The 13,300-nt window shown below is 45.2% G+C and overlaps 1 protein-coding gene and 1 long non-coding RNA gene across 2 annotated transcripts in view; one reads left to right on the plus strand and one right to left on the minus strand.

The window, feature by feature from the left end:
- Positions 1-1,165, plus strand: part of LOC131883097 (uncharacterized) — a 2,866-nt gene extending 1,701 nt beyond the window's left edge. The window contains exon 2 of the long non-coding RNA XR_009373579.1: positions 637-1,165. This is a non-coding gene — a long non-coding RNA (uncharacterized LOC131883097). The remainder of the gene's footprint in view (positions 1-636) is intronic.
- Positions 1-13,294, minus strand: part of LOC131883073 (unc-112-related protein-like) — a gene marked incomplete in the record, with an annotated part of 16,261 nt that extends 2,967 nt beyond the window's left edge. Inside the window, 3 exon segments of the mRNA XM_059230411.1 lie at positions 998-1,231; positions 11,462-11,917; positions 12,000-13,294. Coding sequence (XP_059086394.1) covers positions 998-1,231; positions 11,462-11,798 — 571 coding nt within the window.
- Positions 13,295-13,300: the final 6 nt, after the last annotated feature.

Raw genomic sequence — 13,300 nt, forward strand, 5'->3', positions numbered from 1 at the left:
GATTCGAAAAAGAACTTATTCAAGTCATTGGATGATGCATTTCTTTTCCTCGAAAGGAATTGAACACGAGTGATCCATGTTTCTCGACGCACCCTGTACATGTGAGCGTTGTTCAAGTTCCTAATCAAGCGTTCTCTTGCCAGAGGACTTGATTTTTATCAGCTTGACATGGAAGTTAATCCACTGTGTTTCGATTACGATGGGCCATTTGGTCCTCAGAGAAGCAGAGCATGTTAGAAATCTCCCCTCAAATTCCACCTTACGCAGAGGACTCATAAACGAAATCAGATGAAGAAGCTCATTAAGCCACCCGACACACTCAATTTGGCCATTTCTCCATGCTCAACAGACTTCAAGAACGAACTCAAATTGACATGGATTTATTCATCTGGATCTCGGGTATTTCTTTGAAGAGTGTTTTTTTCCTTGGCTCAGAGCTAGCCAGGAATGCTCTTTCTTCCACTTCTACTTCTCCTTCGTCTTCTTCCACAATATTCCAGCCAGGCCTGACTCTTGAGTGATTGATGAACCATGTTGGGATCTCATAATGGATATTCTTTTTATGAGCATCGAACATTTGAACAACTCACACAACTCGCCTTGATCCCGTCTTTGTCGCTCTCTTTGTTTTTACAGGTGGAAATCCGCTCAGCAGCAACACGGATCGCACTTTTTTCCCCCGACTAAAAGAAGCCTCTAAGGGGGTGCGGAACCAGAAAAAAGCCGTGAAAAATGGTTCGTGTCAAGAACGTGAGCATACGGCAGATATTAATTAGCCTCTTAGATTTCAAGAACTCTCTCTCTCTGTGAACGCGGACAGATGAAAAAAAAACGAGTGCATTTCTTTCATTCTACGTATGTACGTAACTACATGTAGTGTATGTACGTATGTAGACAACCGGGTGGGATTGTGGTGGTGTTGGCTGGCTCTTCATTAAAAGCGAGTAAGATGGATGGATGGATGGATGGATGGACGAATGGAAAAATGTGTTCTCACCTAGTTCAGTGCAGATATCGATGACAGCGTTGAAGGTCCGGATAGAGAAATCCACATTGCAATCGATGTATCGCAGATCCGGCAATTGAATTCGAACCATTTTGTGCATGGGTGTGAAATGAATGATGGCATCTGCCGTCAAATTATACTGGTCCAAAGTGAGCCGAGTCTTGTCCAACCACAAGTTCTTCTCCGGCCACCAGATGGCGTGATCCGACCAATCCATGGCGATATCTGAAGGAGCAAGCAAAAGAAAACCCACATGAAGCATTTACGTTTCAAGCTCAATTATGCTTGTTTAAGGGCATGACATGAATGGGAGGGGGGGGAGGAGGGATCTGAGTGGCATTTGCCATTTACCAGCCTCATAGCAGCCGGATTAGAGCCGCGCTGCCCGATGATTATTACCCCAACTGTCCGTCCAAGATTCAAAAGGAACCCACGACTCATGGCGATTACTTGAACATCCTGGCCTTATCATCATTAATAATGAAAATAGAAGACTCTACTTCTTGTGGAGTGCATCCTTTGTAGATGAAGTCGATTCTCCATGGCATCATGATAATGGCAGGAATCCACAATGAACCTCGAAATCAAAAGACCCCGACAAAAGCCGAGAGTTGACGAAGCGCTCAGAGCGACACGACCAAGGCCGCCGCACTCCGTGGAATTAATAGAAGATATCCAATGTCCATAACATGGAAAGATTATCAATCCAGCTTTGATGCTCGAGTTAAGTAGAGGCCTGTACAACCTCGCTAAGATCATTGCTAAGTTGCTGAGGTGTCGCCAGGAAAGGGTTTTCCCTCGCACGAATCATCTCCTTAAAGGTAGTATGAACACCTTGAGTGGAGTGTGAATTTTCATCGCGTCATTGCCTTTAATTTCTTTGTTCCTTGGCCGCCATATTGGGTTGATGGTCACCGACAAATTACAAATTACCCATGTGCGTCTTAAAATCGGCCGGTCCAAGAACCCTAACCCCATAAACGATCAAAGAGGAAATGTCTGCCAAGCAGTGAAATCCCTTGGATTAGCAAACATGTCATCGTCGACTAGTCGGATTAGCGATTGTTCCGTCTTCTTCGTATTCATTTTCAAAATGAGTCGGGTGAATGGTGAATGTTTACTCAAACATTCTTCCGTCCTCTAGATATAAAGCTGTGAAAGTCCCAGATAGTACAGACACATCAACCCCCTCTTCTGCCCGAGAATTGCCCTGTCAATACCGGGATTTAAACCCCTGAAATGTAATCTAAAAGTAGTTTTGTCTTTCGAGCTTTGTTCGACCAAACACACGAAATTCGAACAAGCACCAGATGTACATATACTGTGCGTACTCATACTCTTGTATTGAACAAGGCACTCTCTGTGTGTGTTTAACTTGTCCGTCCTCAATTTGAGTGCAAAATCCACGGAAAAGTAAACAAACCGATGTTTAGACTAGCGACTTCCAACGTAGTAGTACTACATATATAACACGGACATCAACGAAGACGAGGACGACAGACGAAGAGAAGAAGAAGAAGAAGAAGAAGAAGAAGAGGGAAGGAGGAGGAGAGAGGAATATGACATCCAGCGTCGAGGAAACGGTGACGCAATGGTTAAAAGACACGTTTGGCAGTAATGTGCGTGATTATTATTCATTGGAAGCCCATTCATCTTGCCGGGCCCAAACGAGGACTTTGGTGGCCTCATTTCCCCCATTTAATTTGGCCAGATTAATCGTTTCGTCTCAACACTTGTGCTTCTGTGTTTTCCTTCCTCTCTCCGTCTCTTCTTCTCTCGCTCAGCCAAAGCTAGAGCAACGTTGAATACATCATCGTCGTCCTCGTTGCTAATGCATGTTTCCCGTTGTTTTTCGCTGGCTCATTTGGCACACCCGGAAATATGCTCACCATCATTCATAATAACTCATTGTCCTCAATTTGGTGGCAATATCAAGCTTTTTTTGGATCGAGATCGAGGCGGATTCCCAATCTGTGTTATTTTCTAAAGTTATGATTTCCATGAGATGAGATATGTCAGAAAATATTCGGATTTTTAAGACTCCTTATGCGACGTGGTGCAAAATCTCTTCTACCAGAGACACGGATGTCTTTTGAAACGAGCATGATGGTAAAATAGTTGGGCTCTGATCTCATCATGGCTAAAGGAATGGACTTGAATAGCCACCCTGTGGAGCCCCACCAGCATTGATGCTTCTTCCATCATGTAGTCTCATGGCGAAATTAGTTCCTTTGTTAAGGAGACCTCTATAATGAAGTAGTTTCGAAAATGGGTCTTTTTAAGAATGACGACGACAAACGCATACGAATGTATTCCTGTTCAACACGTATGTTACTACTAGTGTGGATTGTCTACTCCTCGATTTAAATTTGGGTTGGACGTTGGAGAAATCTAAGAGTTTTCATGAGTCGAAGGGGGGGGGGGAGGGGGGGGGGGGGGGGGCGAACTGGAAAACAAAATATAGGGTGCCCAGGATTTCAAGGGAAAATGGGTTTATGTGTGAAAATTGGGCAATGGCACACCTTTCCCCGTCTTGCTCAACATTGTCGTGATTGGGTGATCTGGCCGAGGAGAAAAGGAATAAATGGGCCCTCAAGGCTGAATTCCGTCAAATTTGACTGGCCATGAGGCAATGGACGACGGCCTGGACACCAAACCGAAATCTTTCACTTTTCACTTTGATCAAAATTGGAAATTGAAATGGTTCACTTTCCCTTCCTTGGCCATGATGATCTTGAGCAGCTTGGGCCCTCTACGTAGAGTAGTCGACTAAAAATTGCTAGTAAACACGGCAATATATTGATTTATTGGCTATCGTCAGATTTATGGCACTTGTCTGGAATGGGCAAGCTAATGGAACCACGATAACGTCGACTAGGCCCATTTCTCACTTTTCTTCGAAATGTTTCGTTTCAAGTCAAAATACAACAATTCAAGGTTAACTTCGCCTTCACGGGGAAATAGTTACTTTTTGCTTGGCGAACTCGACCAATGTAGTCCCTGCAAAGTAAGCAGTCGTAAGTGAGTAGTGGGCGATTAGGCTGATTAGCATGAAACACCCATTATTTCCTGCGTTTCTCTAACCGAGAATTGTGGTTTTCATAAACACAACCACTTAAAGTCGAGGATGCATATGCCATCACGCAATCCCGCCCAGGTGGATGCTGCCAGATAGGTCCCAATAACAAAAAAGCTTCATCAAACAATATGACTGCAAAACAAAAGCAAGGTGCATTATTACTTGCGTAGTGTTCGCTGTCAAGAGATGGTCTGAGAGGTGCAAGCAGCGAATTAGATTTTTCATTTCCCTACAAAAGAAGCTGGCAAAGGCATTGGCGTGCCACAGTGCATTAGACCAAGGGTGTAATGGACAATGATTGAATAATAGTCAAACAATTCATGGCCAGCAATTGGAACAAAACAAAAACAGATTGGCCTCATAAAGTAATTGGCCTAGTTGAGTGGGACCTTTTGACTTGGATCCTTTTGTATTAGAGTGTGTGTGTATGCATCTTCATTCGTCGTTCCGGCAATAAATCTGCTCCAAACGAATTCATGAGGCATCTATTCTTGTGAATGATTATTTCGAGATGAATTGTCTATTGTCTCAATGACAAAGGAGTCGAGATGATGTGAAATAGGCAAGAAGAGAAGAGCGTACGTATTTGCACGTCCAAGATCCCTCTCTTCCTCTCTCCCTCCTTATGTACACCGGTGTCCATCCAATACAATATTGTAGAGTGACTATGATAAAACTTTCCATTTTATTGGCAAACCTCACACTTTGCCACAAGGCCAATACGGCGAATCTATCCATCACCATTCTCATGAAATGCATCTAAGGCGTAAAAAGCGATCTAAATCCACAGAGCGCCACGATCCTCGAGACGATGGTTTCAAATGGATCTTTCTAGTATTCATTTCCCCCTTTGGTCTTCATTGCATCAGAAAAGGTATTAGACGAAATTGTCTCGCAGAGTCGCCGTTTGAGCATAGGGCACAATTACGAACGAGTACGATGAGATTGCACATGCCAATTTCCAGAATTCCAGAACTCTCTACTTACGTATGTACGTAGAGTAAGTGCGCATAAATCCAAGATTACAGCTTGAGTGCCTTCCTCGACCCAGATTCTTGTCACCATTGCCGAGAGCATTCAAATGCCGTTTCGGTCAAGAATCCCGGCCAATATTGAGTTTATGAGTTCCGCCTGAGAGTCCACAAAACCTTAAAAGCCCCATGAGTTATTAGAGCTTTGTCGAGTGAGGACCTCATTTTCGGCATCACAAGAATGCGGCTTGATGGTGCATAAAGCACGGATCGTTGACTTGGCCGAAATGCATGTCATAAAGATGAGGCGATTCTCATCTCTTCACTAGTTCTCTCACCTCTTTGTGTCGCTGCTCGTTGTTCCCGCAACTTATAATGCGTGTGTGTGAGCACGGGTAACTTCTTTTGAAGCCTAGGCAGCAGAAAATTGCCCCGTGACGTTGTGAGGAGGCAGCAAATTAAATCCCACAAAAATTCAACGCTCTAAAAGCTTCTTTCCATCACTTGCGATTTCTTTCAATCTCCCTCGCATGAGAGTCCGAAATTGCCCCATTGCATCCAAATTTTAATTTCCCCAAAGGCAAATTCCATCGCATGAATCCGAAGAGCAAGAGAAACGCTCCCCCGTCAATCCATCTATCGATCCAGGATCCACTCTTTGGATACGAATATGCGTTTTGGGTTCACGTCGAAATCATATTTTGTCGGATTGCTTGGCTCGATGATCTGGCATAATGATGGTGTATTTTGCATTTTCATTGACCTCGGGGGCATTTCTCCCGAAATAAAGTGGTTCGTCGAGACACGATCCTAGAACCAACGCCTTTCTGATAGGATGCAAGTGCCTTAAAACTAGTGCTGGTGCAAGTCTGGACTCGAGTCTTTTACACGATTTGGGACAAAAAACTGGCCGGACTCGAGTCTTTCAGAAACAACTCGAGTCCGGACTCGTCAAAAAAAACAACTATTCATTTTTGTTTTATAAATTAGATTTCGTAAGAAAACGTGCTTATCTTCGTCATGAATTGACCATGTAAGCAAGCAGACTTTGAATGCTGATTTCAGTGGGCTTGTTTAGCTTAGTAAAAACAAGATGAGTATTTTTGTTTGACTTGAGTCCAGTAAAGGAACTAGAGTCCCGACAAACCGTCAGAAAACCACGGACCACTACTTAAAACCCAGTTGATTAGCCACGTGTTCAAACATTGGCTTCATCAGAGAGAGCCATTACTCTCTTATCATGATCCTTGACGATCATGATGGATGTGAGAGCGAGACAAGAACCCACTCTCCAAGTGTGTCTTCAGGTTTCCGATATCCTCATTGACTGACGTTTTCCTTTTTGGTGTTCGGTGTTCGGGGTACGAGCGTAATTCAATAGATTTTTGGCTGGTCGCTCTTTCTTTCTCTTTCTGAGGTCTCAGATCTGATCGTCAAGCCCATAAAAAGCCACGTGAAGACTAACCTATCGCCACCGGGCATCAAATACCATTAATCAATTATGAAAACCTACGACGGATTTCTTGTCGAGCTTGGAAGTGGTTGTTGGTATCGATTGGGTTCGGGATTTAAAGTTGGAGCGAGAAAAAACCAGCCAAGTGTGTGAGATTGGTCTTTTTTCCGCCGCCCACGGAACGAGTTTGGTCGCTCGTTGTGATTTGGCTGGTTTGACATCGGATGTTTAATGTTCCAAATTGTATCTGCCATGCGTTGGATGATAAGATGGAAGGCAATTTCAGAAATGGCTTTCAAGCCGAAACGTTCATTTGGAAAATGATCTCGAACGTAAGAGATTTGCGACTGAGCCCGTCCGACAATCCTGCCAAAAGACGAGTGCTCCTCCTCTAAATACAAAAGTCATTAACCATTGCACCAGATTCGAAAAACAAACTCTCAAGGCTAGGCCAAGAAGCCAATGACAACAACCAACCAACCAACTAAACTTTCATCGCTTTACATCATTTTAAAAAAAAAAAACACCATCGTCTCAAAGGGTGGCGGATCGAAGATTTCTCGCCACCTTTCAATCCCATTCCCAATTAAAGAGCTGAAAGTGCACGAGACGAGTCGTCGTTCGTCAAGAAGTCAGATGGTGGGAGAGGATTTCACAAGATTTTTGGGTGCGTGATTCCGTCTAATTTTGCCTTTAAGACACTTTTCCCCTCTTAACCGCCCCTTCTACTAAGCGTACTTCAAAGCTTTTGTGGCCGAGGTAATTTGGCTCGGGTAAACAGTTCGGGTCTCTTTCTTTTTCTTCTTCGTCTTTGAACCCTTTCAAACAGATTGCCTGTCAGCTTAGGATGAAATCCAGGCCAAGCCCGGCCAATGCTTGGCTGGTTGGCTGGTCAGCCACCCAAAGCTAACCAACGAAACCGAACCCACCAACCCACCAACCCACCACCTGGATAGACCCACGTATTTTGGATGCATGAGGTTTTGGTGGGCGGGGTCGCGCAATGCTTGACAGCGCACAAAAAGTGCCTGTCCAATAAATTTTCATTGCCAATTTTCGGCTGCACCCAACTGATTCTTTTGACTTGTTCGGTCTCGGAAGAATGTTCGTACTTATTATGGCCTCCAAGTTTGGATCAATGAAATCCCGAAAGCCCGGCCATGATATTAATCAGTAAGCATCCAGTAAGTACGAAACTGCTGCTCGTTGAGAGCAGAGCAGACGACCCACATGACGAGTCGTTAATCTTGCTGAGTGGAGGAGAGATTTAAATATTCAGAGATAAATAACAGGTCGTAAAGATAAAAGCACAAGCACAAGCCACATAAAGGAACTTGATCAAGATGAAACGTAAAAAGCCTAGTCGGCCTAACCAAACAACCAACCAACCAACCAATCAAAGAGCCCACGATCCAAAAGATTCATTCTCTGTCAACACCTTCCTTGGGTGAGAGTTTGTTTGGCATCCCTTGGCTTCTTCGGCATCTAGTTAACCTGTCTGTTTGCCCCTGAAAATCCCACAATCTTTCCCGGAGGGATGTTTTAACGACTTTTCTTCGCAATATAATGGTTTCGTTGGGGTACGACAATGCGTACGGTAAGTTGTGATGACTGGTTGATAACTTCTCTCACTTCCACCACCTCCACCGTCACCTCCGCCCTACATTTTGGCTGTATACATATATGTGTGTGTGTGAGAACCACTTGGATGACTGAGAGGGATCACAGTCAATTCAATAGTGGAAACCAGTCAGACAAAAGCTGATCATCTGGAGCAAAGATCGAGGAGACGAGTGAGGATGACACGATGATTATTTTCGACAATCCTCAACGGATCCTCTTGGCATGTTAGGAATGGGAAAACTGCTGCTCCTCAAAATGTGTAACCAGCGAGAGCTTGGAAAAAGAGCCATCATTACCCTAATCACAGATATCATCCCCGTCATTTTCCAGCCATGCTGATGATAATCATTGGCTCTTTCCAGGATTGCCACTCACCTTCACTTTCTATCTAATAGGACTTCATAGCTTCCAAATTGATTCAAAGTCCCCTTGACGTGGAAAAAACTACCTAAAACCTAAACCAAAAACCAAGACCTTTCCGTCTCCAACCATTCTACTAGAGGTTAGGATAGGAAACATTTCAAAGGCAGAGTTTGAGCTGAGGGAGATCTGGCTTGAGACTGACTCATTTTGTTCAAGACATACATACGTACATACACAGAGTAGATGCATAGTAGGAAGAGGATGGCCCACAGTCTTAGTCGTGACAGAGATCTTTTGTAAATATGCAAGAAGAAATACCAAAGAATGAACGAACGAACGAACGAACGAACGAACGAACGATCCCATAGATTTTTGCCCTCTGAAGACGACCTGCACAATGGGACGAACTGGGAAAGGTGCTTTTGCGGATGGATGTCGGGTGATCTCTATCTCGGGTTATTTCGTGATTATCTCCATCCATTGAAGCGTCCCAAAGAAGCGAGGGGAAGAAATAAGACACTTTCATCATTCTAATGATTCAACCTTGAGTGAGTAATTAAAGATGGGAATCAACCTTATAAAACCAGCTATTCTTTTGCCTGCCAAGTTTCCTTCGAAATGTTCTTCAAACACAACCATCTTGACAACGGAGGTCATCTTACCCTCGTTTCCTTTGGATTAGGGAGGCCATCTCTTCTGGTCAGGAGCCCAGAGCCCAGGCTCTATTTGACAAAGACAAGCCTCAAGATGTTCAACCAGCTTGATGTCTTGAGAGTCCTAAGAATGACTGACTGACATGGCAATCGGCGGCTTTACTCACGTTCTAAACTTGACACGGAGAAGCCTCTCTCTCTCTCTCTAAGAGCGCATTCTTCAATGTTAAGAAGGTGTTAGTCAAATCATTTGACGTACCACGTTTCGGTCATCGTTCAATTTTACACGTTGCTTCTCTGTAGCTTCCCAGTTCAAAATGGGCTCGAAGTCTTCCAGAGTGCTCCTAATGCTCAAATCATGAGAGAGAAAGAAAGAGACGGGCTTTTGGGAAGTGAAAGAGCAATCTTTTCACTTTGACACTCAAAGCACAGGAAGAAAACGCACCTAGGAGGTCTTTAAGGGCCTAATTACTCCCTGTACGTACGCGTATACGTACATTGTACAGGGGTATTGAAGGGAGAACCCCGACCATAGAAGAAGAGAATGTGAGCTTGCACAAGCATTGTGAATACCCATCCACATTCAGAAATGGCTCAGTCTGGTATCCAATAAATATAGAGAGCGGAATGCTATTTGGCGTTTGAGAGTCCCTACAACCATCGGTATTTCTTGGAAGATTCGGTTCGCATATCTGACGAATCTGCTAGTCCGCAATACCTTTTTGTAAAAATATCGAACCCCCCCCTGCCTTTGTCCAAGATGGGAACGGGAAGCAGGCAATTTGGAAGTAATTAATGATAATAATCCTGGGCTGCTAGAATAATGGTGGCAATGCATTCAAAACTTATTTATGATCATTATCATCATCGTCATCGCTCCATGTCCAGTCATGAATGACGTCCTGGTGATTGCATAATCGATGGTATTTGGTCAACCGTGAACGTGGCTTTCAGCAAAAGCTCAGCTCAGTCCAAGCTCAGTAGTACTGTTCAAATGTCATTGATTTGTCCTCTTCTCGTCTCAGAAGCTCAGCCTTGGCTTAACAACGTAAGGCGGCTGGTTTTTTTTTGACTAAACACGCAATTAATGGATTTTGGAGACGTTTTGATGAATCATCCATCCATCCCCTCTCTCTCAGCTGGCCGGAAGCTGAGCTCATTAACCGCAAGCACTGACAAAATGTCAGTGATTGGCAGCAAACAAGGTGTCAATGACATCTATACGAGACAGACCTGGCGCTTTGGTTCCTCCCCTCCCCCCTCCAAGGACCGACCCTTTTTGGTCGTTCCATCCAGCATCATTCTTCCTCAACAAATGCTTGGGGAGAAATTTGTCAAAACTTGGCTTGACCGCAATCTTAGGGATCGGTCCAGCATGGCCAAAAGAGGAGGGTCGGAGATCTTATCTTGTTCAAACGATATGACAAACTACGCATCCATCCTTGAAATCGAAAGAGGCTAAAACTAAACCCACCTTTGACCTATCAAAGCTGGATGGATGGATTCAGTCCATCAGGTCCAGTGGAAAATATGCGGGATGTCGAGGTCCCCTTCTTTCATGTCAGCTCATCCTACATTAACACATCAGGCGAATGAAGAGCCTCAGCGTGAGGGGAATAAAAGTGGAAAAAGGGTAATGACTGGCACATTCAAGGGGGGGGAGGGGGGACTCAGAGAGTTTGCGTGTGAAGAACTTAAATAAATATGGCCTCAATTTCGGCCATGTTCACAGCAATCCCCTTGGCCGAAGAGGGAGTGCCAGGCCATCATCCGGTTCTCAAGTATTCACAGTGCATATGATGGCAACAAGAAACCGAAAGGCTCCTCCAGTTTGGGCAGGAATTCTAGTGGATGCGAAAATTCGACATGATCTTTCATGTCGAGATTCTCATCTTGACGTCCAACACATGTGAGAAGATCTGGTGTGTGTGTATGTGTGTGTGTGTCTCTCTCTCCATCTTTCTCTATTCCCAACCCAACCCATCCCATCACCCCCTTGAGTTTGCTTGGATATCTTTCAACAAGATTACTCGCTCACAGTTTAATCTGAAGAATGTGAATTTGTTGGGCTGACATTGTCAGGTTCTTTTGATAATGTCACATAATCTTGAGAAACAAAAACGAGTGGTGCTCCTAGAGACGAGGGAGTTAGGATCAATACTGCGTGACTGCGCATATTGTTTCAAGAGCACTTGGTTCACTTCAACTACTTCTTCTTCCTCCACTTGAACTTGGAAGAACTCTCCAGACTCGTTGTTGTTTGCATGCAGAACGAGAGAGAGACAGAGAGAGAGAGAGCTCTTAGTTTCTTACCCAATTCATCGACCACCTTGATCATGACGCCACCAATGTGAAGGTTGCCGTTGACTCGAATGGTGCGTTCCACTTGGAGGTCAGTGACCAGGATCCGGAGGTCCCAACTCCCGTCTCCCGTGGGCATGGTGTAAGGGGTCTGCGGAGTGGATATGACTAAAGAACTTCGGGCACTGTTCCGCACACTGTTGGACTCGCCGCGGTCGGTGAGATCCGTGAGGTCGATCGGGATCTTGGGCACGATGAGAGGCTTCTTCTTTGGCTCATTCGGGACTCGAATCACCAACGACTCCGAGTCATGTTGGTGATTATTGGCGTTTCCGTTGGTTCGCCACATTGCGCCGCGTTTGAACACTTTCTCACACTCCAAATAGCAGGCAGTCTTCCTGCTTAAATGACAAGCCACCGAGGTGTCGGTTCCTTCACACCTCAAATACCAGCTCGCTGGCTCGCTACCTAGCAACCAACGACAAATCAATTGTTCACTTTTTCGCCTTTTCAAGAAAAGTTCAGATGGCCCCTGGAAGCTCGGAGTTACCTTAAAAGGCAGACAGACATGATACTCATTCTTCGGGGAAGTTCCTTTTTCTTCCTCTTCGTCTTCTTTTGTACTTCTTTACCATCCAGATTGTGCCTGAACGAGTATCACTCACTAGTCACAACTCGAATGAATCTCTAGCAAATCGCTCACCCAGGGAGGGCCTCCGGAGTACCACCCGGACCACCATGAATATTTATATTTATAGAGGTGTTAGCCTGGCACACAAGCCTCAGGAGGGACTGAGAGAGGGTGCATGCAGCAGCTCACTGGATGTAATTTTATTATAGCTTTTCCGACCACTGGCCTAGCTTCATCTTGAATCCAGAAGAAAACTGTAGGTGGGTATGAAGTACCGCAACACTCTGCTCCGATCGTATTTCATGGAGCGATTACCGTGGGCCGTTAATCAAATTGTGAACCTCCTCACTTGGATTTCAGACACTTTTCGGAAAGGCATTCTTCGCATTCACAGACTTGTTCACAATGGAAACATAACGACTTGCATATGTGATTCATTAGGGCCCTTGAAGCCGGGAGGGAAACGAGCCCAACTCGCAATCCACACTCACAGAATGGCACGTCAGATGCTGGCCAAAAAATGAAGCCGTGATGGCCGGGCCACTGTGGCCCTGATCTCCTCCTCCTCTGCTCGGTGAAGGGGTGTCAAGACTTGATGATTGCATTCACACATCGTTTCCATCAGTTTGGAAAATCCCTACAACATGCTGGTGTAAACGGGCACTTCTCGGCTCTGTCTTCCCCTCCAAACACGGCCTCGACTCAACACACACTGGACGACGACGAGCTAGCTATTTTCATTCCACTGACTGTTTATCTCTCTCTCTTTCGCTCGTATTCTTTCTTCTTCCTCCTCCAGCCTACTTCCAACTTCCAATTTCCATCCTCTCATTTGACGAAGCACAACTTGCGGACGACTATCACGGGCCCAAGTGGAATTGGTGCAAGAATAGAGTTGCTCTCCAGCTAGAAGTAGGGGGGGGCTAGCGCTAGCTAGCCACTAGCCAGTTAGCTAGCGATGGTGGTGCAGAACAACTCGAACGAAGGAACTAGTACGAAGGAAGGATCGTGGAGACTGGAGAGCGCGTTTCTCGCTCCTTCCTCCTCGAGTCCCATAACGAACGTCCTAGGCCGCCATGAGATTGACAGCGCCACTGGATCCCGAGCCGCGATGCACCACGATCACCACCATCACCGCCATCACCACGGCCACGAACTCGGGGAGACTCGCAAAACGACGTTCACAATCAGAGAAAAATGGAGGCAGAGAGAGAGAGAGA

Source organism: Tigriopus californicus, chromosome 7 (genome assembly GCF_007210705.1).
Source record: "Tigriopus californicus strain San Diego chromosome 7, Tcal_SD_v2.1, whole genome shotgun sequence".
Taxonomy (NCBI): domain Eukaryota; kingdom Metazoa; phylum Arthropoda; class Copepoda; order Harpacticoida; family Harpacticidae; genus Tigriopus; species Tigriopus californicus.